General features: G+C 43.7%; 1 protein-coding gene across 1 annotated transcript in view; it reads right to left on the bottom strand.

Moving 5' to 3' along the window:
- Nucleotides 1–23,835, bottom strand: part of aatkb (apoptosis-associated tyrosine kinase b) — an 82,676-nt gene that overhangs the window by 25,627 nt on the left and 33,214 nt on the right. The window contains exon 3 of the mRNA XM_014212685.2: nt 11,796–11,929. Coding sequence (XP_014068160.1) covers nt 11,796–11,929 — 134 coding nt within the window. The remainder of the gene's footprint in view (nt 1–11,795; nt 11,930–23,835) is intronic.

The raw sequence follows: 23,835 nt of genomic DNA on the forward strand, positions 1-23,835 counted from the left end.
CTAGAGCAGATACAAACAACAAATAGTTTCACCGCCCTGGAGCCTGATCGTCCTGCACCTTCGTCGCTTGGGGTACCTGTGTCTGCGGCCGCTGTGCCTACTCCTACCCCTATGATTTCGAAGTCGATGCAGGCAACCTTCCGTCCCTGCTCTGGATCGAGCAGGGCTTCTCCATCTGTCGGAGGCCTGGAGCTACGTGTTCAAATTATCCTGCCTCTCGCCAGTCCTTAAAGGGTTCTCCAAATCCTGTGAAGCATGGGAGTGGATGGATTTCCTCATCCTTCTCACCAGCCGTGATTTTGGTCAGCTCCATAGTAATAATGTGACTGTTCCTGGTGCAAAAACAATGGCCTATCCCGGAGGTTGAGTAAATGACATTACTAAGCTGCTCACGAATGTACTACGCCAGGACATGGACATCAATTCTATCATAGTCCATGTGGGTTACAATGACATTATGAAGGGCAGCTCTTAACAGTGGATTTCAAAGAGCTGATTGACTCTCTGCTAGACACTAATAAAATACCCATCATATCTGGCCCTGTGCCCTCTCTCAATCGTGGCATTGAACGCTTTAGCATGATTCTTTCTCTTCACAACTGGCTAAGTGATTATTGCAGCTCAATGGGTGTAGCTTTTGTTGACAATTTCAAAACCTTTTGGAAACAAAACACGTTTTATAAGGAGGATGGAATCCCAAATCATTTGGGTTCCTGGATCCTTTCACAGAATTATAAGGCTGCATTGAGACAATGACTTATCAATGACCCAAGCCCAACTCAGTTAATCCCAACCATTGGTTCGCTGAGTCATCATAATGCTTTAGCAAATGTACATTATACCAGGGGCATTGGTAGACACAATGTAAGTAACCTAATTTATGTCCCTCTAACTGCCCTGAATGTCTCTGCTGATCCTGCAGCTATTGTATGCAGCAATCATGTGCCAATGAACCAGATCTATGCTGTTAGCACTGAGGCGGTGGGCCCAAGTAGGAAGTCCACTGTGTGCAGCTCACCCTGCACTAACATAAATAACATGAGAATATCTACTTCTGCTAAGCTTCCCAGTAAAGCAATGAAAACAAACATGCATCCCAGTAAAGTGCTCAAAATAGCCCGTTAACATATGTAGCTTAAGAAACAAGGGTAATGAAATTATGACATTCATATTCTGACTATCTCTGAAACTCACTTAGACATTATCTTTGATGATACAGTGGTAGCAATACAAGGTCATAACATTTACAAAAAATACAGAAATGCCAGGGGTGGAGGTGTTGCTGTTTAAATTCACAACCACATTCCTGTAAAGATTAGAAAGGAACTCATGTTAAATACTGTTCAAATAATATGGCTCCATGTTCATCTGCCTCACCTAAAGCCCATTCTTGTGGGAAGCTTCTATAGACCACCAAGTGCTAACAGTCATTTTCTGGATGACTTAAATATTGACTGGCTTTCATCAAGCTGCCCACTCAAGAAAAATCTATAAACTGTAACCAGTGCCTGCAAACTCAGCTCCATGATTCATTGAATCAGACGGCTCATGCATCACAAAACTGACTAATATTGCCAACTACTTTAAAAGGATAACAGCAGATGATTTTTCCACTCCTATTTGCCATATCTTTCATTTAAGCCAACAAGAAAGTGTGTGCCCTCAGGGCTGGAGGAAAGCAAAAGTCAGTCTGCTACCTAAGAATAGTAAAGCCCCCTTTACTTGTACAAACAGCAGACCAATCAGCCTGTTACCAACCCTGAGTAAAGTTTTGGAAAAAATTGTGTTTGACCAGATACAATGCTATTTTACAGTAAACTAATTGACAACAGACTTTAAGCATGCCTATAGGGAAGGACATTCAACAAGCACAGCATTTACACAAATGACTAATGATTGGCTGAGCGAAATATATGATAAAAAGATTGTTGGGGCTGTTTTGTTAGACTTCAGTGCGGCTTTTGACATTATCGATCATAGTCTGTTGCTGGAAAAACTTCTGAGTTATGGCTTTACACCCCTTGCTATATTGTGGATAAAGAGTTAACTGTCTAACAGAACACAGAGGGTGTTCTTTAATGGAAAACTCTCCAACATAATCCAGGTAGAATCAGGAATTCTCCAGGGCAGCTGTCTAGGCCCCTTAATTTGTTCAGTCTTTACTAATGACATACCACTGGCCTTGAGTAAAGCCAGTGTATCAATGTATGCAGATGACTCAACACTATACACGTCAGTTGCTACAGCGACTGCAACATGTAACAAAGTGCTGCAGATAGTTTCAGAATGGGTGGCAAGGAATAAGTTAGTCCAAAATATTTTTAAAAACTAAATGCATTGTATTTGGGACAAATCATTCACTAAACCCTAAACTTCAACTAAATCTTGTAATAAATAATGTGGAAATAGAGCAAGTTGAGGTGACAAATGCTTTGAGTAACCCTGGATTGTAAACGGTCATGGTCTAAACATATTGATACAACAGTAGCTAAGATGGGGAGAAGTCTGTCCATAATAAAACGCTGCTCTACATTCTTAACAGCACTATCAACAAGGCAGGTCCTACAGGCTCTAGTTTTGTCGCACCTGGACTACTGTTCAGTCGTGTGGTCAGGTGCCACAAAGAGGGACTTGGGAAAATTGCAATTGGCTCAGAACAGGGCAGCATGGCTGGCCCTTGGATGTAAACAGAGAGCAAACATTCATAAAATGCATGTCAATCTCTCCTGGCTCAAAGTGGAGATGAGATTGACTTCATCACTACTTGTATTTCTGAGAGGTATTGACATGTTGAAAGCACCAAGCTATCTGTTTAAACGAATAGCACACAGCTCAGACACCCATGTATACCCCACAAGACATGCCACCAGAGGTCTCTTCACAGTCCCCAAGTCCAGAACAGACTATGGGAGGTGCACAGTACTACATAGAGCCATGACTACATGGAACTCTATTCCACATCAGTTAACTGATGCAAGCAGTAAAATCAGACTGTGAAACTATACAAACATAGGCACAGACACATGCATACATGATAACATATACACACACGTACACATGGATTTTGTGTTGTAGATATGTGGTAGTGGAGTAGGGGCCTGAGGGCACACACTTAGCTACTCTTCCTGGACCCCAGGAAGAGTAGCTAATGAGGATCCATAATAAATACAAATACAAACACAACTTGATTGGAGACCACCTGTGGTAAATTCAATTAATTGAAATGGACATGATTTGGAAAGGCACACACCTGTCTATATAAGGTCCCACAGTTGACAGTGCATGTCAGAGAAAAAAATCAAGCCATGAGGTCGAAGGAATTGAGAGCAAAGTACAATGAGATTCTTGATGAAAACCTGCTCCAGAGTGCTCAGGATCTCAGACCTCGGCGAAGGTTCACCTTCCGACATGACAACGACCCGAAGCACACTCCCGACAAGACAACGCAGGAGTGGCTTCAGGTCGAGTCTCTGAATGTCCTTGAGTGGCCCAGCCAGAGCCCGGACTTGAACCCGATCGAACATCTCTGGAGAGACCTGAAAATAGCTGTGCAGCGACGCTCCCCATCCAACCTGACAGAGCTTGAGAGGATCTGCAGAGAAGAATGGGAGAAAATCCCCAAATACAGGTGTGCCAAACTTGTAGCGTCATACCCAAGAAGACTCGCAGCTGTAATTGCTGCCAAAGGTGCTTCAACAAAATATTGAGTAAAGGGTCTGAATACCTATGTAAATGTGATTTTTCAGTTTTTTTATGTTTTATAAATTTGCAAAAATGTCAACAAAAAAAAAATGTTGCTTTGTCATTATGGGTTATTGTGTGCAGATTGATGAGGGGAAAAATCTATTTCATAAATTTTAGAATAAGGCTGTAACTTAGTAAAGTAAAGGGGTCTGAATAATTTCCGAAGGCACTGCATATACAGCAATAGTTGAATAGGATGCCCTTGACTAAAAAACATATGAAATTAGTAAAACAGTACGTAAACGTTGTTCCATGTCTACGTACAGTACAAAGGGCAGCAACCTCTAAGGTGCATTGTAAAGTAACTGGGTGGTAGTCGGCTAGTGACAATGACTAAGTTCAAGGCAGGGTACTGGGAGGCCTTGAGATAAAATGGCGCCGGAAGAAATGGCAGCAGTTTTACTGGCGTCCAACCAATTGGGCTATTATGTGGGTTTTTTTGCGTTATTTGTAACCTATTTTGTACATAATGTTTCTGCAACCGTATCTTATGGCAAAAAAGAGCTTCTGGGTATCAGGACAACAATCACTCACCTCGGATTAGACAAAGATTTTTTCTTCAACAAACTGGACGCATAGGACATTCACCAAACACTCGACAAGAGTCGCAGGTACAGACGACACAGAGCGGGATGCCTCGTAAGGATCCGCAAAAGGCAAGTGGGAAAGCTGCCATTACCGTCAATATTACTCGCCAACGTGCAATCATTGGACAATAAATTAGACAAGGTACGATCACGAATATCCTACCAACAGGACATCAAAAGCTGTAATATCTTATGTTTCACGGAATCATGGCTGAATGATGACAAGGATATTCAGCTAGCGGGATATACGCTGCACCGGCAAGATAGAACAGCACACTCCGGTAAGACGAGAGGAGGCGGTCTGTGCATATTTGTAAACAACAGCTGGTGCACGAAATCTAAGGAAGTCTCTAGATTTTGCTCGCCTGGAGTAGAGTATATTGTGATAAATTGCAGGCCACACTACTTGCCTAGAGAGTTCTCAGCTATACTTTTCGTGGCTGTTTATTTACCACCACAGACAGATGCTGGCACTAAGACTCAGTCAGCTGTATAAGGAAAAAAGCAAACAGGAAACCACTCACCCAGAGGCGGCGCTCCTAGTGGCCGGAGATTTTAATGCAGGGAAACTTAAATCAGTTTTACCTAATTTCCAAAAACATGTTAAATGTGCAACCAGAGGGAAAATAATTCTAGATTACCTGTACTCCACACACAGAGACACGTACAAAGCTCTACCTCGCCCTCCATTTGGTAAATCCGACCACAACTCTATCCTCCTGATTCCTTCTTACAAGCAAAAATTAAAGCAGGAAGCACCAGTGACTCGGTCTATAAAAACGTGGTCAGATGAAGCAGATGCTAAACTACAGGACTGTTTTGCTATCACAGACTGGAACATGTTCCAGGATTCTTCCGATGGCATTGAGGAGTACACCACATCAGTCACTGGCTTTATCAATAAGTGCACCGAGGACGAAGTTCCCACAGTGACTGTACATACATACCCCAACCAGAAGCCATGGATTACATGCAACATTCGCAATGAGCTAAAGGCTAGAGCTGCAGCTTTCAAGGTGCAGGACTCTAACCCAGAAGCTTATAAGAAATCCTGCTATGCCCTCCGACAAACCATCAAACAGGCAAAGCGTCAATACAGGGCTAAGATTGAATCGTACTACACCGGCTCCGACGCTCGTCTTATGGGGCAGGACTTGCAAACTATTAAAGACTACAAAGGGAAGCACAGACGCGAGCTGCCCAGTGACACGAGGGTACCAGACGAGCTAAATCACTTCTATGCTCGCTTTGAGGCAAAGCAACACTGAGGCATGCATGAGAGCATCAGCTGTTCCGGGCGACTGTGTGATCACGCTCTCCACAGCCGACGTGAGCAAGACCTTTAAACAGGTCAACATTCACAAGGCTGCGGGGCCAGACAGATTACCAGGATGTGCGCTCCGGACATGTGCTGACCAACTGGCAGGTATCTTCACTGACATTTTCAACATGTCCCTGATTAAGTTTGTAATACCAACATGTTTCAAGCAGACCACCATAGTCTCTGTGCCCAAGAACACGGAGGCAACCTGCCTAAATGACTACTGACCCGTAGCACGTCCGTAACCATGAAGTGCTTTAAAAGGTTGGTAATGGCTCACATCAACACCATTATCCCAGAAACCCTAAACCCACTCCAATTTGCATACCACCCAAACAGATCCACAGATGAAATCTCTATTGCACTCCACACTGCCCTTTCCCACCTGGACAAAAGGAACACTTTTTCAACACCATAGTACCCTGAAAGCTCATCACTAAGCTAAGGATCCTGGGACTAAACACCTCCCTCTGCAACTGGATCCTGGACTTCCTGACGGGCTGCCACAGGTGGAGAGGGTAGGTAGCAACACATCTGCCACGCACTCCACACTGCCCTTTCCCACCTGGACAAAAGGAACACTTTTTCAACACCATAGTACCCTGAAAGCTCATCACTAAGCTAAGGATCCTGGGACTAAACACCTCCCTCTGCAACTGGATCCTGGACTTCCTGACGGGCTGCCACAGGTGGAGAGGGTAGGTAGCAACACATCTGCCACGCTGATCCTCAACACTGCAGCCCCCCCAGGGGTGCGTGCTCAGTCCACTCCTGTACTCCCTGTTCACCCACAACTGCATGGCCAGGCAACACTCCAACACCATCATTAAGTTTGCAGATGACACAACAGTGGTAGGCCTGATCACCGACAACGACGAGACAGCCTATAGGGAGGAGGTCAGAGACCTGGCCGGGTGGTGCCAGAATAACAACCTCTCCCTCAACGTAACCAAGACTAAGGAGATGATTGTGGACTACAGAAAAAGGAGGACCGAGCACGCCCCCATTCTCATCGACGGGGCTGTAGTGGAGCAGGTTGAGAGCTTCAAGTTCCGTGGTGTCCATATCACCAACAAACTAACATGGTCCAAACACACCAAGACAGTCGTGAAGAGGGCACGACAAAGCCTATTCCCCCTCAGGAAACTAAAAAGATTTGGCATGGGTCCTCAGATCTCAAAAGGTTCTACAGCTGCAACATCGAGAGCATCCTGACTGGTTGCATCACTGCCGGGTACAGCAATTGCTCGGCCTCCAACCTCAAGGCACAACAGAGGGTAGTGCGTACGGCCCAGTACATCACTGGAGCTAAGCTGTGTCATGTCTTTGGCTATGCCGGATTAAGTGATATGACATGCTATTCTATAAAATCATTTCTCTGTAATTAATATTACCTGATTAAGCTAATCAGGTAAATAATTAACTAGAAAGTCGGGGCACCACTAAAGAATGTTTATAGAGCTGTTGTCTTCCAAATAAACTCTTAAAGACCTGGTAAGATTTTACGTCAATAGCAGTCAATATTTAATCCTCACCTTATTTAGTCTCATCTGAAAGTTGTACATTCTTGGTTATCTTCACGAACCCTGGCTAATAAGTTGAATCAGTGATACAAAATTTGTTTTAATTATTTATTTACTAAATACCTAACTAATCACACAGAATTACATATACACAGAATGAATCATACATTAATGGACCTGGTGAACGTAGCCGATGTAGCGGCTGGTTACAGAAAGAAAGGGGTGGGGGGGTTGAGTGAAAGAGCGGGAAGACTGAGGAACAAAGGGAGAAGCTATGCTATCGTAAATACAGTATCTTATGCATTCTAAATTACCGCCCATTTGAAAAAGGAAAATGCTATAAATATTTACTCTGAGCTGCGCTTCGATCGGTTGATCGTAGATGGGAGGCCGGGCTGTCCTTTGAAGAATGTCTGATGGTAGAATGGATACTTGGTAGTACTGTCGTCTTTTGGTAGACCACATACTCTGTCCGTCCTCTCCTAGCCCACGTCTACAGTTGCTGCGCTAACGCGACGGCTAGGAGGTATCACTTCTTTAGTGAATAAGAGTTCAAAGTTCATACCAAGTTGCCATGCTATATGCTCATGCTATATTCTGGCTGGTATAGTCCAAATTCATCCTTCTGGCGTGTAGCTCGTCACCTTGACATTGAAATTCGATGCTAATTTCGTTAGGTTCTCTAAGGTTGGCTTAGTTCTGTAGGTGGTCTTTGTCCTTTCAACGTGGGGACCTCAAGTCCACACGTCCTTGGAACAGCTTATTATCTGAGCCCTTTTAACGTAGGACCGTCGCCCTAATGTCCTCAGAACTGAAAGCTACATTTTCGTAAAGGGGTTTATATAGGACTGGGAAAGGTATTTATGGGGGTCATAAACCTCCCCCCTCAGGCCAACGACATGACAACTGTCTGCCATCCAGGACCTCTACACCAGGCGGTGTCAGAGGAAGGCCCTAAAAATTGTCAAAGACCCCAGCCACCCCAGTCATAGACTGTTCTCTCTACTACCGCATGGTACCGTAGTGCTAAGTCTACGACAAAAAGGCTTCTCAACAGTTTTATCCCCCCAAGCCATAAGACTCCTGAACAGGTAATCAAATGGCTACCCAGAATATTTGCATTGTGTGCCCCCTCCACCCAACCCCTCTTTTACGCTGCTGCTACTCTCTGTTTATCATATATGCATAGTCACTTTAACTATACATTAATGTACATACTACCTCAATTGGGCCGACCAACCAGTGCTCCCGCACGTTGGCTAACCGGGCTATTTGCATTGTGTCCCACCACCCGCCACCCCCTCTTTTACGCTACTGCTACTCTTTATTTATCATATGCCTGTATGTAGCCCCGCTACTGTTATTTTTCACTGTCTTTTTACTGTTGTTTTTATTTCTTTACTTACCTATTGTTCACCTAATACCTTCTTTGCACTGTTGGTTAGAGCCTGTAAGTAAGCATTTCACTGTAAGGTCTACACCTGTTGTATTCGGCGCACGTGACAAATAAACTTTGATTTGATAGAAGATGTTTTTCAGTCTCTCGGTCCCAGCATTGATGCACCTGTACTGATCTTGCCTTCTGGATGACAGCGGTGGGTGAACAGGCCGTGGCTCGGATAGTTGACGTCCTTAATGATTTTTTTGCCCTTCTTGTGACATCGGTGCTGTAGATGTCCTGGAGGGCAGGCAGTGCGCCCCCAGTGATGCGTTGGGCTGACCGCATCACCCTCCGGAGAGCCCTGTGGTTGCGAACGGTGCAGTTGCCGTACCAGGCGGTGATGAAGCCTGACAGGATGCTCTCAATGGTGCATCTGTAAAAGTTTGTAAGGGTCTTAGTGGCCTAGCTGAATTTCTTCAGCCTCCTGAGGTTGAAGAGGCACTGTTGTGCCTTCTTCACCACACTGTATGTGTGGGTGGACCATTTCAGAATGTCAGTGATGTGTACACCAAGGAACTTGAAGCTTTTCACCTTCTCCACTGCGGCCCGTCGATTTGGATTGGGGCGTGCTGCCTCTGCTGTCCCTCTGCTGTTCAGCTCCTTCGTTTTGTTGAGGGAAAGGTTATTTTACTGGCACCACTCCACCAGGTCCCTCACCTCCTCCCTGTAGGCTGTTTCACCATTATTGGTGATCAGGCCTACCACTGTTATGTCGTCTGCAAACTTGATGATTGAGTTGGAGGCATGCGTGGCCACGCAGTCATGGATGAACAGGGAGTACAGGAGGGACCTAAAAATGTATCTTTGTGGGGCTCCTGTGTTGAGGATCAGAGAAGTGGAGGTGTTGTTTCCTACCTTCTCTACATGGGAGCGTTCCGTCAGGAAGTCCAGGACACAGTTACACAGGGCGTGGTTCAGACTCAGGGCCCCAAGCTTAATGATAAGCTTGGAGGGTACTATGGTATTGAAGACTGAGCTGTAGTCAATGAACAACATTCTTACATAGGTATTCATCTTGTCCAGATGTGCAGTGCGATGGCAATTGCATTGTCCGTGGGCCGTATGCAAATTGCAGGTCTAGGGTGTCAGGTAAGGTGGAGGTGATATGATCCTTAATTAGCCTCTCAATGTCACGCTTGCATAAATGATTCAGGAGACAGACGCAGGAATGCGTAATAGTTTTTTTTAGGGTACCCAAATTACGGCATGCCGTGTAAAGGCAAGGGGACGAAGATCAAATAAACACTATACAAAAACACAGTGTTGAAACCCAAACAAAAGAGCGAGGAGTACCTCGAATAAATATCACATGCGCACGATGATTAACACACGGGACGAGACCCGTAATCGTCTGCGAAATCCACAAGGGCACGAAAGCCCAAAACACACAGCACAGGTACAGACATGCACCAATGGACATTGTAACAACAATCGACAGCCCAATGGAAACCAAAGGGCACACTTATACAAGTACTAATCAGTGGTAATAGGAAACAGGTGTGTGTAATGAATGTTCTGGAGGGATCCTTGACACTCAAAGCACTTCATGATGACAGAAGTGAGTGCTACGGGGCAATAGTCATTTAGTTCAGTTAACTTTGCTTTCTTGGGTTCAGAAACAATGGTGGACATCTTGAAGCAAGTAGGAACAGGAGACTGGGATAGGGAGAGATGTACTATGTTTGTAACACTCCAGCCAGCTGGTCTGTGCATGCTTTGAGGACTTAAATGCCGTGGGTAACGCTTTCAGTTTTGAATGCTGCCATCTATCCACGTTTTTTGGTTTGGGTAAGTTTTAATCATCACAGTGAGAACAACATCCCCTATACATTTCCTTATGAACTCGGTCACCTTGTCAGTATTTACGTCAATGTTAGTCTCAGAGGCAACCCGGAACATATCCCAGTCAGAGTGATCAAAACAATCTTGAAGCATAGATTTCGATTGGTCAGAACAACATTGAATAGACCTTAACACAGGTAATTTCTGTTTGAGTTCCTGCTTATAGGAAGGGAGGAGCAGAATGGATTCGTGATCTGATTTGCCGAAGGGAGGGCGGGGGAGGGCCTTGTAGCCATCCCGGAAGAGAGAGTAACAAAGTGCGAGTACTACATGCAATGTGTTGATAGAACTTTGGTCGCGTTTTCCTCAGATTTGCTTTGTTAAAATCCCCTGCTACAATAAATGCGGCCTCGAGATATTCGTTTCCCAGTTTTCAAAAAGTCCAGTGTAGTTCCTAAAGGGCCGTCGTGGTATCGGCTTGAGGGGGAATATACACGACTGTGACAATAACCAAAGATAATTATCTTGGGAGGTAATGCGGTCGGCATTTGATTATGAGGGATTATAGGTTGTGTGAACAAAAGGACTTGAGTTCCTGTATGTTACCACAATCACACCATGAGTAGTTAATCATGAAACACACACTTCCGCCTTTCTTCTTCCCGGAGAGTTCTTTATTCCTATCTGCACAATGTACTGAGAACCCAGCTGGCTGTATGGATGGGGACAGTAATGTATATCCGGAGAGAGCTATGATTCCATGAAACAGAGTATGTTGCAGTCCCTGTTGTCTCTCTGGAAGAAGATCTTGGCCCTGAGCTGGTCTACTTTATAGTCCAGGGACTAAACATTTATGAGGAATATACTCGGAAGTGCACACCTCCTGAGTCAGACTAGAAGTCCACTACGAATACCTCTTCTCTGCCAGCGGAGTCTTGGAGCAGCCTCTGGCATAAGTTAAATTGCCCTGGAGGGTACAAACAAAGGATCCAATTCGGGAAAGTCATATTTCTGGTCGGAATGCTGGTGAGTTACTGCCTCTCTGATATCCCAAAGTTATTTCCGGTTTATGTAATAACTCAAAAAAAATGTTCTAGGCTAATAATGTAAAAAAAAAAAATAATACCACAAAATTGCTTAGGAGCTAAAAACAGAGCTGCCATGTCTATCGGCGCCATGCTGTCAGAGCACACACACACAGTCACTGGAGGAGGTTTTATCTGAGAGCAGTTTGAGGGAGTAACATGTCAAACTCATCTAATGGCTGTCATCAGCTCTGTGTTTGTGTGCAGGTCACTTATATGAACAGCACTTCCAAATGGAAAATAGTACATGGTGCAGTGTGCGCGTCTGTGTGAGTGCGTGCGTCCATGCGTACGGCGGTGTCTGAGCCTCACCTTGAAGCCGATGTGTCCCTTCTTGCAGCAGAGGCAGGCCAGCATGAGGAAGACAAAGGTGAAGAGACCAGATAAGGAAACAGCCACCACCACCAGAGACGACGGCCACGACAGCCCACTCAGAGGAGCACCATCTGCAGGACAGATTGAGGTATTACAGCTTAATAACAACAACAACAACAAATACACCGCCAGACGACGGCCACGACAGCCCACTCAGAGGAGCACCATCTTCAGAACAGATAGAGGCATTAGCATAGACAATATATCATAGAGGGGCTCGACAACACCAGCTTATCTAGCTGGGGTTCCATATCTATGGTTATCAAAACCAGAGATCCAGACAATAGATCATACAGCCTAGCCTATGGCTATGATGCTGCCGTCAGCACAAGACAATGACGAGGACACCCCCTCAATTGGGTAAAAATATCACTTTTATTATTATAATTATTGCTGAACATTGGACTTTGTTTAATATTATATTGCCTATGGTCCAGGACATTTAGACAATGATGACACCATGCCAATTAATGAACAATGGTCAATTTATTGAAGGGTCATACAGACTGGGGCTGCTTCCTTGTGGGGCTACAGCGCACTGCATCCCTATATGGGCTAAATATGGCCATTTAAATTGGAAGCTATTCCCCTACTATTTTTTATTGTACTACTGTTTAGGATAGACAGCCAGTACCACACAATTCCTTCTTTATTTGTTTTGCTGTCCCCCTCCGTTTCCGCTAATGAGTTTATCTCCCAGGGAGCACTTGGCTTACAGGTTCTGATTCATTATTGTGAAGGTCTAGATTATAGATTGCATTTCTTGCACATCATTTCTGACGACCAATGGGTGGGTTCCCCTGTGGATCCTGCTTTTGTTACACATCCATGGGCTTATCAACACTAAAGATAAGAATTACATTTTTAATATAACTTCCTGTTCGAAAAGCAATGGCAACGCTAGCTACTCTCTTTTGGAATCTTAAAGCCCTAAATTGTCCTATCAAACGTTCCAGCTGTTTTGATATTCTAGCAAGAAACCATATTGATATAGCAACGCTTCAAAGAAACACACCTGCTCCATAAGGACACACATAGAATGCAGAACCATTTGTACAAACTGGCTGCTTTTTCATCAGCCTCTTCTACTCAAGCAGGGATAAAACATTCTCCCTAATCGGTTTTCTATTATTATCTACACCTCTATTTTCAAAAATTAAGAAAATAGAAATGCAATATATGATCTTGTCCAATCACCTACTACTGCCAATTACACATTTCAGAATATCCTAAGGGCCACAAGATGTGTGTTTCAACGTTTCACTACTACATAATCGTACATTTTGTGATCAATTTTTAAAAATTCAGTCGATGACCCCCCGGATTCTATGGGATGCCACCAAAGGTTTTATTAAAAATAATGCAACTGCTTTGCGGCTGGGTTGAATGAATCACAATTCAATAAGATATCAGAACTGGAAATGTTAATTTATTGATAAGACAGAGAGCAGAATTTGCTTTCCATTGAGTTAGACTCAACCTTTACTTCCATGGTAATCGTCCCAGTTGTTTATTGGCCAACACGGTAAGCAGTAACGATCACATAGATCACACACTGATGAAGAGCTCCTCTTCTCTCAACAGAGGAAGCCTCCTCGCTGGAAGCTCAAATATTTCTCAATTAACTCAAAAAGGCATGGGATAGCATGAATAAAGGCAAATCATCTGAATAAGATGGTATTCCTCCTGAGGTCTATTTTACATTTTGGAATCAATTAGTTCCACTATTGCTCGAAATGATTAACACAGGCGTTCACAAAGGTTTATTTGTGAGAGATGTGAATACAGCACTAATTTCCCTTTTGTTAAAAAAAGGAAAGGATGCCACCCAATGTTCTGACTATTGCAATTTTTTCTAAATGTTGTCGTCCCGTCTCAAGACTTACTTATCCAAATCGGTCCACAAGGACGAAGCGGGTTTGTGAAACTTTTATTCTCGTATAACCTCCGTCGACTATTACATATCTTAGATACTTCATCAGAAACAACAGCTCCTTGGGCTGTTTTATCTCTTGATGCAAAAAAAGCTTTTGATAGACTAGAATGGTCAGATCTCTTCATTATATGGCAAGGTATGGCAAGGTATGGCAAGGTAAGCGATCCCGGATAAAATTATCAAACATACAAAGAGAGAAAGACATAGGCAGGACTATCTGCACCAAACTTTAAATTGTATTTCCAGGCACTAGCATTTCTCCCCATCCTAAATTGGTTTAGACATGATTCTTCCACCCCTTGGCTGAGTATAGAGAGAACTATGGTGTATCCTATTGCTCTGGAAGAGGTGGTCTTCACTGATATATCCCTTAAACAATGTAAACTACGCTTTGATCCTATTATTGCTCACACAATTTCTATTTGGCGCAAAATGTAAAAGGTTAGGCCTTGTCAAAGAGGTGGGACTTTAGGAGAGACTGAAAGATAGTGATGAACTCAGAGTCACAGATGGATGGAGGGACTGAGTTCCAAAGTCGAGGAGCAACCCTGGAGAAGGCCCTGTTGCTGAAGCTCTGGAACTTGGAAATAGGGATGACAAAGTGGCCTGTTGCGGTGGAATGGAGTGCACGTCTGGGTCGGTAGGGGAGAAGAAGGTCTGAGAATTAAGAGGGTGAAAGACTTTGTGGGTCAGTAAGAGGATCATGCAATCAATGCGTTGGGAGACAAGGAGCCAATGGAGTTCACAGAGGACAGGGGTGATGTGCTGCCAGGACATACAGTGAGGGAAAAAAGTATTTGACCCCCTGCTGATTTTGTACGTTTGCCCACTGACAAAGAAATGATCAGTCTATAATTTTAATGGTAGGTTTATTTGAACAGTGAGAGACAGAATAACAACAACAAAAATCCAGAAAAAAACGCATGTCAAAAATGTTATAAATTGATTTGCATTTTAATGAGGGAAATAAGTATTTGACCCACAGTGGTGTCATCAATGGTGAGGGTGAGGCTGCCAGCTGTGGTGAGAGTGGATTTGGTGGCTATGAAGAGGAGTTCCGACTGTTGCATCCATTTATTGTAGAGAGGCAGGATTCAATGTGGGTCAGAGGTGGGTTGAGGAGGGATTTGGTGCTGAGGCAGATCTGGGTGTCATTGGCATAGCATTGGAAGTCAAGGTTGAAACGACGACAATCACCTCACTCTCACCCAATCCGCCAGTGGATACAGTTACTATTAGAAGTTATAACATTAGAATCATCCAAAGCCCAACACATAGGGGATAAGTGGTGGGGAGGCAGGTGGGTAGACAGAGATATGTGGCGGTGGGGACTGACAACCAGTGTTGCTAGCGGGGTGGGACCGGGTGGAAACCATGTGTTCCTGGTGGGGGGGATGCGGGTGGTTGGACGGAGACAGAGGGGAATAGGAGTTGGGGGTGTAGGCCCACTTTCTGTTCCTTTACATACCAATTTTATTATTACAAAATCCTGTGTAATCAATATGATGTATCTCTTAGTGGCAGCCTAAAGGTACATATTGGTATAAACTGATTGTCACATCCTGACCAGTTAAGGGTTATTTGTTGTTGGAGTTTGGTCAGGATGTGGCAGAGGGTATTTGTTTTATATGGTTTGGGGTGGTGGTGTAGGTAGTAGGTCGTTTTATTTATGTATTCCGGGGGTTTTGGGCACTGCTCTGTGTTTATGTATTTCTATGTTTAGTTAGTTAGTTGTGGGTATAGGTTCTAGGTTCGTTTTCTATGTATAGTTAATTGGGATGGGACTCCCAATTGAAGGCAGGTGTGTTGAGTTGCCTTTGATTGGGAGTCCTATATAATAGGGTGTGATTGTCTTTGTGGGTAGTTGTTTTTGCACTGCGTTTGTATAGCCTGCAAAACTGTTGCTGTCGTGAGTATCATTTATTGTTTTTTCCCTGTGGATGCTTTACTTTTGCTTATTAAAAAACTATGAGTATCCACATACCCGCTGCAGTTTGGTCAATTCAACATGGCACCTTTTGTGACACTGAGTGTGTGAATTGATATGAATATTGGACCTGTAACCATCCGCCCAACAAAAAATTACAATGCAAATAATGATTTATTTAGTAAGAAAAATAAAATTACACCATGTTTCAGAGACATGAGTATCTTCTTCAACTAAATACATTTACTATAATTAGATATAGTCAATTAAATATTTTGCAGAAGTAATATATTGATGTCTCTTATTCAGCAAACCCTTTCACTCCACTTTGAAAACAAGTTAGACATTTCCTATATAATTTATCACCTGTGATTTAACGTGTTTTAAACAAATCTACATATTATGTGAAAGTGCCTTAAATATGCTATGAGTCAGCAATTTGCATAATAGCATATTTTCTAGTGTTGCTTCACACCTGAAAGAAAATAATTTTACTTTCGCATCATACACTACAGCAAATTAAAACAAACTCATAATTTTTCTTTCATCTCTGAGAGAGACACAGAGAGAGAGAGAGCGCGTGCGAGAGAGAGAGAGAGAGCGAGAGAGCGCGCGGGAGAAGCTTATGGAAAAACCCTGGTTGAAGTTGGTGACAGACTAAATCCCCTAGTGTAGTGATCAGCCAACAGAAGGCTTAATATGCACACAATTTCCATTCTGCTCTGCATTTTGCATATATATTAGCTAGATATCCTCCCCTATGGATGGAGGCCTTCATAATAGTATGTAGGGATCAGGCTATGTGACATACTCAGAGTCCTATGTGCATACGAAATTGCACCCTTTTCCATGTATACAGATGTAGATCTTATACATGGAAAGCCAGTTTAGCCAGTTTGCTAAAGAAGGAAAATAATCCTGCAGCAACAGGAAATGTGAAATATTATGTGAATTATAATTAATGGACATTTTTTGTAACGGAAAATCAAGTCTGAAATTTCGAAGTGGCTAAAATTAAGATACTACATCTGTATATATGGAAAAAGGTGCATATGCACTACAAGTAAAAAATGTCCTGCATTGCAGAAACGTTCTCCAGCAACAGGGTAATCAAATTAAGATCCTACATCTGTACTGCTATATAGTGCACTACTTTTGACCAGAGCCATATGGGCTCTGGTCAAAAGCAGTGCACTATATAATGAATAGGGTGCTATTTCAGACACTACTTTATCTACAGAAGTGCTTGGCTGATCTAATTAAAAGCAATAGACACATTCGCACAGAGACACAAACACACAAGCAAAGTAATGTAAGGCAACATGTTATTATGATAAAATATTAATTAGAGGTCTGAGTTGATGTTGTTTACTACCACCACAGCACGCTCTCTCTCTCACACACTGCCTCCCTCTCTCTCTCACTCTCTCTCTCTCACTCCCTCCCTCTGCCTCTCTCTCAATCTCTCACTCCTTCCCTCTGCCTCCCTCTCTCTCTCACTCCCTCCCTCTGCCTCCCTCTCTCACTCCCTCCCTCTGCCTCCCTCTCTCTCTCACTCCCTCCCTCTCTCTCACTCTCTCTCTCTCACTCCCTCTGCCTCTCTCTCTCTCTCTCTCACTCCCTCCCTCTGCCTCCCTCACTCTCTCTCTCCCTCTCTCTCTCACTCCCTCCCTCTGCCTCCCTCTCTCTCATTTTGAACTGTGTAATTTGTCCAATCTTTTTTAATAATATCTCACATCTAATTTAGTCTCTTAGACGCAAGTTGTTATTTTTACCCAACTAAGGGTTGAGAGGGCCAGCGGTTACCATGGAAACAGATTGGACGGACAGCCATGTAGGATTGTCTTCAGCTGTAAATCTTCTGTGTTGATCCATGCCAGCACACACACACAAACACACATTTTGTCATGTCTGCTGCCAGTTTGTGCTGATCCTGTGAAAGCTGGTACCACTGCTGGCAGGCTCTTAGTATGTATCATGCTTTTAGGATAATTGGGCATAGAGATAATGCAGAGTGTAAAGATCGCAGTAGGAAACAAAGATGGGATCTACTATTGTAGCAGTCAGTTGTTGGATTTGCTCATCATCCTAAAATAAAGCCACATTTGTGGAACTATAGTGGAACAGTAGTACTTTGTATTATGTAGCACTTTAATTAAAGACGTCTAAAATGTCCGGAACACACCAGTTAACAGAGAGGTGGAGGAACACCTTGGCAAAAGCCTGCTTATTGGCTAAACCAGTCAATGCTTCTCTAGCCCTACAAAACTGCAATCTAAAGGCTTTCTATAGGGCTGACATCAAATTATACTAGTTATTTGGCTTGGGACTATAAAGGATCAACAAGAGGAATATTATTATTCTCTAGTACTCTGCACTGTGCTGTAGTGAGCTGTATTAAACCCACTCACCCTCCACACAACGTCTACATCGATCAGCCCTATGGTTCAATGGGGGGACCATACCAGGACCAGAGCACAGCTCTGAATTAATATTAAAGGAGTAGACTATATTTGAGGGGCACACTAGGGTCTGCTGTGTTCCGCCTCAGATTACAGTTTTTTCCAACTGCTTACACACAAAATCTTTTCATGTCACACGATTTTTGAAACTTCTCACTCAAAGTGCAAAACTACACACCAAATATCCAAAACCATAAGCTATTTCTCAACTTTTGACTCAGTTGTCAATTGCATAAAAAACTTTTTTCAAAACACTACACAACAATTCTCTACCTAAAACACAAAAATCTAACAGGAAGTGACTTGCTTTCCTTTTCCAAACACAACCAATCAAAATGCTACACTTACTCACCAGGTCACACACACAATAGGACAGCGTGGGGGTAATATAACTATGTGTGCTGCCATCACTCAAAACGGGGTCCTCCATCACAATGCCACACTGGGTCCGTACAACCCCGGCCATATGCTCACTTTTCTGGATGCAATTTACACAATGCTTGTCCCTGATCCAGATCAGGAGCCTGCTAGATTTGTGGTTTTATGGGACAATGTTAGTTTTCACCGGGCTGTTCTGGTCCAAAACTGGTTTGCCACCCATCCACAATTTGTAGTTTTGTACCTACCCCCATATTCACCTTTTCTAAATCCCATAGAGGAATTCTTCTCAGCCTGGCGCTGGAAAGTGTATGATCGCCAACCCTATGCTCGCATGCCGCTACTCCAGGCAGTGGAGGACGCATGTGGGGACATAGAGGTTGCCTCTGTCCAAGGTTGGATACGCCATGCTAGGAGGTACTTCCCTCGATGTTTGGCAAGAGAAAACGTATCTTGTGATGTGGACGAAGTATTGTGGCCAGACCCAGCCCAGAGAAGAGATGAAGCGTAGCTTAGCACTGGTGACTGCTCTCCCCTACCAATTCCTGGACTGCCCCCCCGGGACCCCACACACACAATTGTGTTCTTTACTGTATTCTAAAGAATATACTTTTGGTTTACATATGTTTATGGTTTTGTTGTATGCTACTGTATACAACAGTAATGTTTGGCCTAATAAATATTTTCTGTTTCTACATTGCATTGGTGTTTACAGTGTACTTGTTACCCCTCTCAGCAGATTACTTTCACTGTAGAACATTGTATTGAAATGTAGATATAAGCCTATGAAAGACCAAAGAGCTTGAGATTTAGAACAACAGTGTTTACATGGTATATCCAAAAATGTACTATTATGAAAGCAGTGTTTGCCATTTGATGCAAATGCTTCATTCTGACATGTGTTTATGGCATTTTGAATGCAGTGTTCAATTTTGAAGGAGATGTGAGGCATTTTGCATTTTATGTGTGCAGTTTAGGGAATTGTGTGTAGAGTTTTGAAAAAAAGGAGACCGTTTTGAAAACATGTGTAAGCAGTTGGAAAAAAACTATAAAATAAAACACTTAAAGCTGAGCTAATACTAAAGGCCTGTTCAAACAGAGGTAGCGGGAAAGACAGGGGGTAGTATTCATCCCAATGTGCTATATAGCCTATATACTGTGCTTAGCAGACTAGCTCTTTTAACGGGGCTAGTAGTGGTGAGGAGATAGTAAATAGTGGTTTAATGCCTGATCCTGGATCCCTGTTCAAACAGAGAGTGTCTCCCAGTGCTCCCCATAATGATGGGCTATTGGGTAGAGGCCAGGGAAAATGGTGAGAGAGTGGATAAACAGATACATTGGAAGGTCTATACTGTATTGATGTGTGGTTAGAAGCCTAGCTGGGTTTAACTGCAGACGTGTGTGTGTGCGTGTGTGTGTGTGTGTGTGTGTGTGTGTGTGTGTGTGTGTGTGTGTGTGTGTGTGTGTGTGTGTGTGTGTGTGTGTGTGTGTGTGTGTGTGTGTGAGTGTGTGTAAAAGCAATAACTAGACAGACACACTCAAGTACAGATACAAATACAGGTAACTGCCAAAATAAAGGAAACACCAACACAAAGTGTCTTAATAGGATGTTGGGTCACCATGAGCCAGAACAGCTTCAATACACCTTGACATAGATTCTACAAGAGTCTGGAACTCAATTGGAGGGACGTGACATCGTTCTTCCACGAGAAATAATATAATTTGGTGTTTTGATGATGGTGGTGGAAAACACTGTCTCAGGCGCCGCTCCAGAATCTCCCATAAGGGTTCAATTGGGTTGAGATCTGGTGACTGCGACGGCCATGGCATATGGTTTACATCGTTTCCATGCTCATCAAACCATTCAGTGACCACTCGTGCCCTCTGGATGGGGGCATTGTCATCCTATGGGGGCTTAGCTATGGAAGTCAAAATAATGGCCTGCCCAGCATTTTTATACAATGACCCCAACCCTAATGGGATGTTAATTGCTTAATTAACTCAGGAAACACACCTGTGTGGAAGCACCTGCTTTCAACATACTTTGTATCCTTCATTTACTCAAGTGTTCCCATTATTTCGGCAGTTACCTGTAGATAGACAAACACACACAAACACACACACACACACACACACACACACACACACACACACACACACATACACACACACACACACACGCTAGATGCACGTCGATACACAAACACACACAATGCCTCTGTGCTGCGTTGCTGTTGGCTAGCTGGGTGAGAGTTCGATGGCATTGTCTCTATCGCGCCTAATGAAGCTGGTGCAGATGGAGAATCTCCCTCTCCTGCTCTGAGCTATAATGAGCAGAGATCTTAAGAAAGACAAAGAGCTTCTACCTCCCTAAAGGTCACTCCTCCTCTGGGAGATAGAGACATACACCAAGCACATCCCTCCATCCCTTCTAAAGGTCACTCCTCTGGGAGATAGAGACATACACCAAGCACATCCCTCCATCCCTTCTAAAGGTCACTCCTCTGGGAGATAGAGACATACACCAAGCACATCCCTCCATCCCTTCTAAAGGTCACTCCTCTGGGAGATAGAGACATACACCAAGCACATCCCTCCATCCCTTCTAAAGGTCACTCCTCCTCTGGGAGATAGAGACATACACCAAGCACATCCCTCCATCCCTTCAGATACACGCCAACCACATGGCACAGCACATCCCTCAGGAGACAGGGAGGGAGGGAGGGAGGGACATATATATATATAGAGCGAGAGAGAGATTGAGTGAGAGAGAGACACACACACACAGTCAGGTCCATAAGTATTGGCACCGTTGATAAAGGGCAAAAAATACTGTATAAAAAAAATTATACAAATATGCTCACATTCTTTTACATTCTAATATTTTATACTAATACAATTTCTCAGGGAAAGAGAGTTTCCTTAACAAGTAATGAAAACAAATCTAAAAAAGATAGGGCTAAAACTGATTGGCACCTGTTTTCAATACTCTAGCATACTCCCCTTGCAAGAAAAATGACACAGAGTTTTTTTTAAATGTTTTAAGAGATTGGCGAACACATTGGGAGGCATCTTAGACCATTCCTCCACACAGAATCTTTCCACTTGCTATCCTTCGTCTGCCCTCTTCAATTCAAACCACAGGTTTTCAAGGGGGTTCAAGTCCAGAGACTGAGACTTGTTGATTTTCAATGCCAAACCCACCGCTGCTGTGTGTGGCGTAAGAGCTGTATTTTAATGTCATATGACCGTAGCACCGGTTCCAATCCAAGTGCCAATGCCGTTTATCAAACTCCAGGTGGTGCTATGGTCAGATGACATGAAAATAGAGCTCTTTGGACACGCACACAAGTGGTTGGTTTGTCGAAAGCATACCGTATGCAGAAAAGTACACCATACCTATGGTAAAATATGGTGGTGGGTTTTTTATGTTATGGGGCTATTTCTTGTTAAGGTCAACTGTCTTTTTAGTCATCTTTATCAAGGACCTGACTATACATAGAGAAGGTATTTTCGAGCTGAAAGTGTAAAAGCACTTTTCTTAGCGAGCTACTTGTGTAGAAACCCCATGCCTTCCATTGAGTGACTCAGGGGTGGTAGGCATTTTTAGCACAGTGAAGTGGAGAGAGCTGAAAACCACTCTGATGAAAGGAAAGTGTGGAGGAGAGGAGAGAGTGTGAGAGAGTGTGGGAGAGACAGAGAGAGAGAGAGAGAGAGAGAGAGAGAGGGATGGGGGGGGGCTCTGTGTTCAAGAAACCACCAGCACTTAAAGGAACTCAACTGAGAGGCCTTGCTTTGGCTTCAGACTAGTCTGAGCCAGACAGAACTGGATTGGAGTTGTATTTTAAACAGTCTGTTAAGCCCAGGCAGGCTGACTCAAGCTGAGTTTGGCATGTCTGTTTCCTCCAATGTGAATAAATGAAATGTCTGAACTGTCATGACAGTTGGAGAGCGATGGCTGGACTCTTGTCAGGGGATGTCTCTCAATATTCAAAGTGCCGTGCCCTGAGCTCTGGGTGGAGAGATAGGACTAGCTCAGGCAATATAATCATGGCAGGGTGTGTATGTAGGGCATACTGTGCTGACAGAGGGCATGTTTGTCCTCTTATCACTGCTCTGTCAGCAGCGCAACACTCTGGCGATGAGCCTGTCTCTATGGAGCACTCCCAGTATTAACACTGAACAATAACACACACAACACCGTAGAGAATAGATGCTGAATATCTTTGCAGAACACTGATACACGGATATCTGATATCACATTCATGGTAATTGCTTCGCACGTTGGCTCAATCGGATATTACCTTTAAATGTAAAGCGGATCGGATTGAATCCTGGCCCAAGACTCTCGCCCAATGACTGTATATATGAATGGACAAAGCCATCGGTCACATCACATCATTCATTCCTATGTGAAAACTCAATAGCGCATTGAAGCCAGAAGAAGTTGGTTAAGATGGCGTCTCATGGAGACATAACATGCGCAGTTTGTGTTACTCCAGGAAGAGACGTTGCAGGCTAGCTCAGTGCTTCCCCTTATAAATGGGTAACTAATGTTTAAGGCTGACTGGGGTACTGCAGGTTGCCATTCGCAACTAAATTATCCTTATAACTTCTTCTGTGTGCGATTTTAAAGACGTACATCTGGTGTATAAGAAGAAATTATTGGTACCATGATAGTCTTTAAAAAAAAAAAGATTTATACGAAGATTGACCATGAAGATTGTCATTTTCCCATTCACTATATTGGGGGATTTTGTTTTCTGACTACAATGCCTACAGTACCAAGGTCGGAACTTCTGTGGCTTCAGTGAGAGGGGGAAGTCATTCTCCCCTGCTCTCCCCCCTACAGCCACCTACTCCTGAACCCCTAAACCCAGCATGGACCCTAAAGAAAATATCCCAATAATACAGTATGTGTTTAACATTACAAACCCTACTAGAAAGTATATGTTCTGAGATCAGCCCTGGTCATCAAACCCCCCCTTTCCCATAGCAGAGAGAGAGCATCTGCTCTGAAATCAGCCCTGGTCATCAACCCCCCCTTTCCCATAGCAGAGAGAGAGAGCATCTGTTCTGAGATCAGCCCTGGTCATCAAACCCCCCTGAGCAGAGAGAGATACAGGCTGGTACCCCCGACCCCCATGGAGAGACAGGATTGTCCCCTCACACACTGACAGATGTCTCAGTCTCTGACCACACACACACACACACACACACACACACACACACACACACACACACACACACACACACGTATGAATTCGCTCACGC

The sequence above is a fragment of the Salmo salar genome, chromosome ssa01 (genome assembly GCF_905237065.1).
Source record: "Salmo salar chromosome ssa01, Ssal_v3.1, whole genome shotgun sequence".
Lineage (NCBI taxonomy): Eukaryota > Metazoa > Chordata > Actinopteri > Salmoniformes > Salmonidae > Salmo > Salmo salar.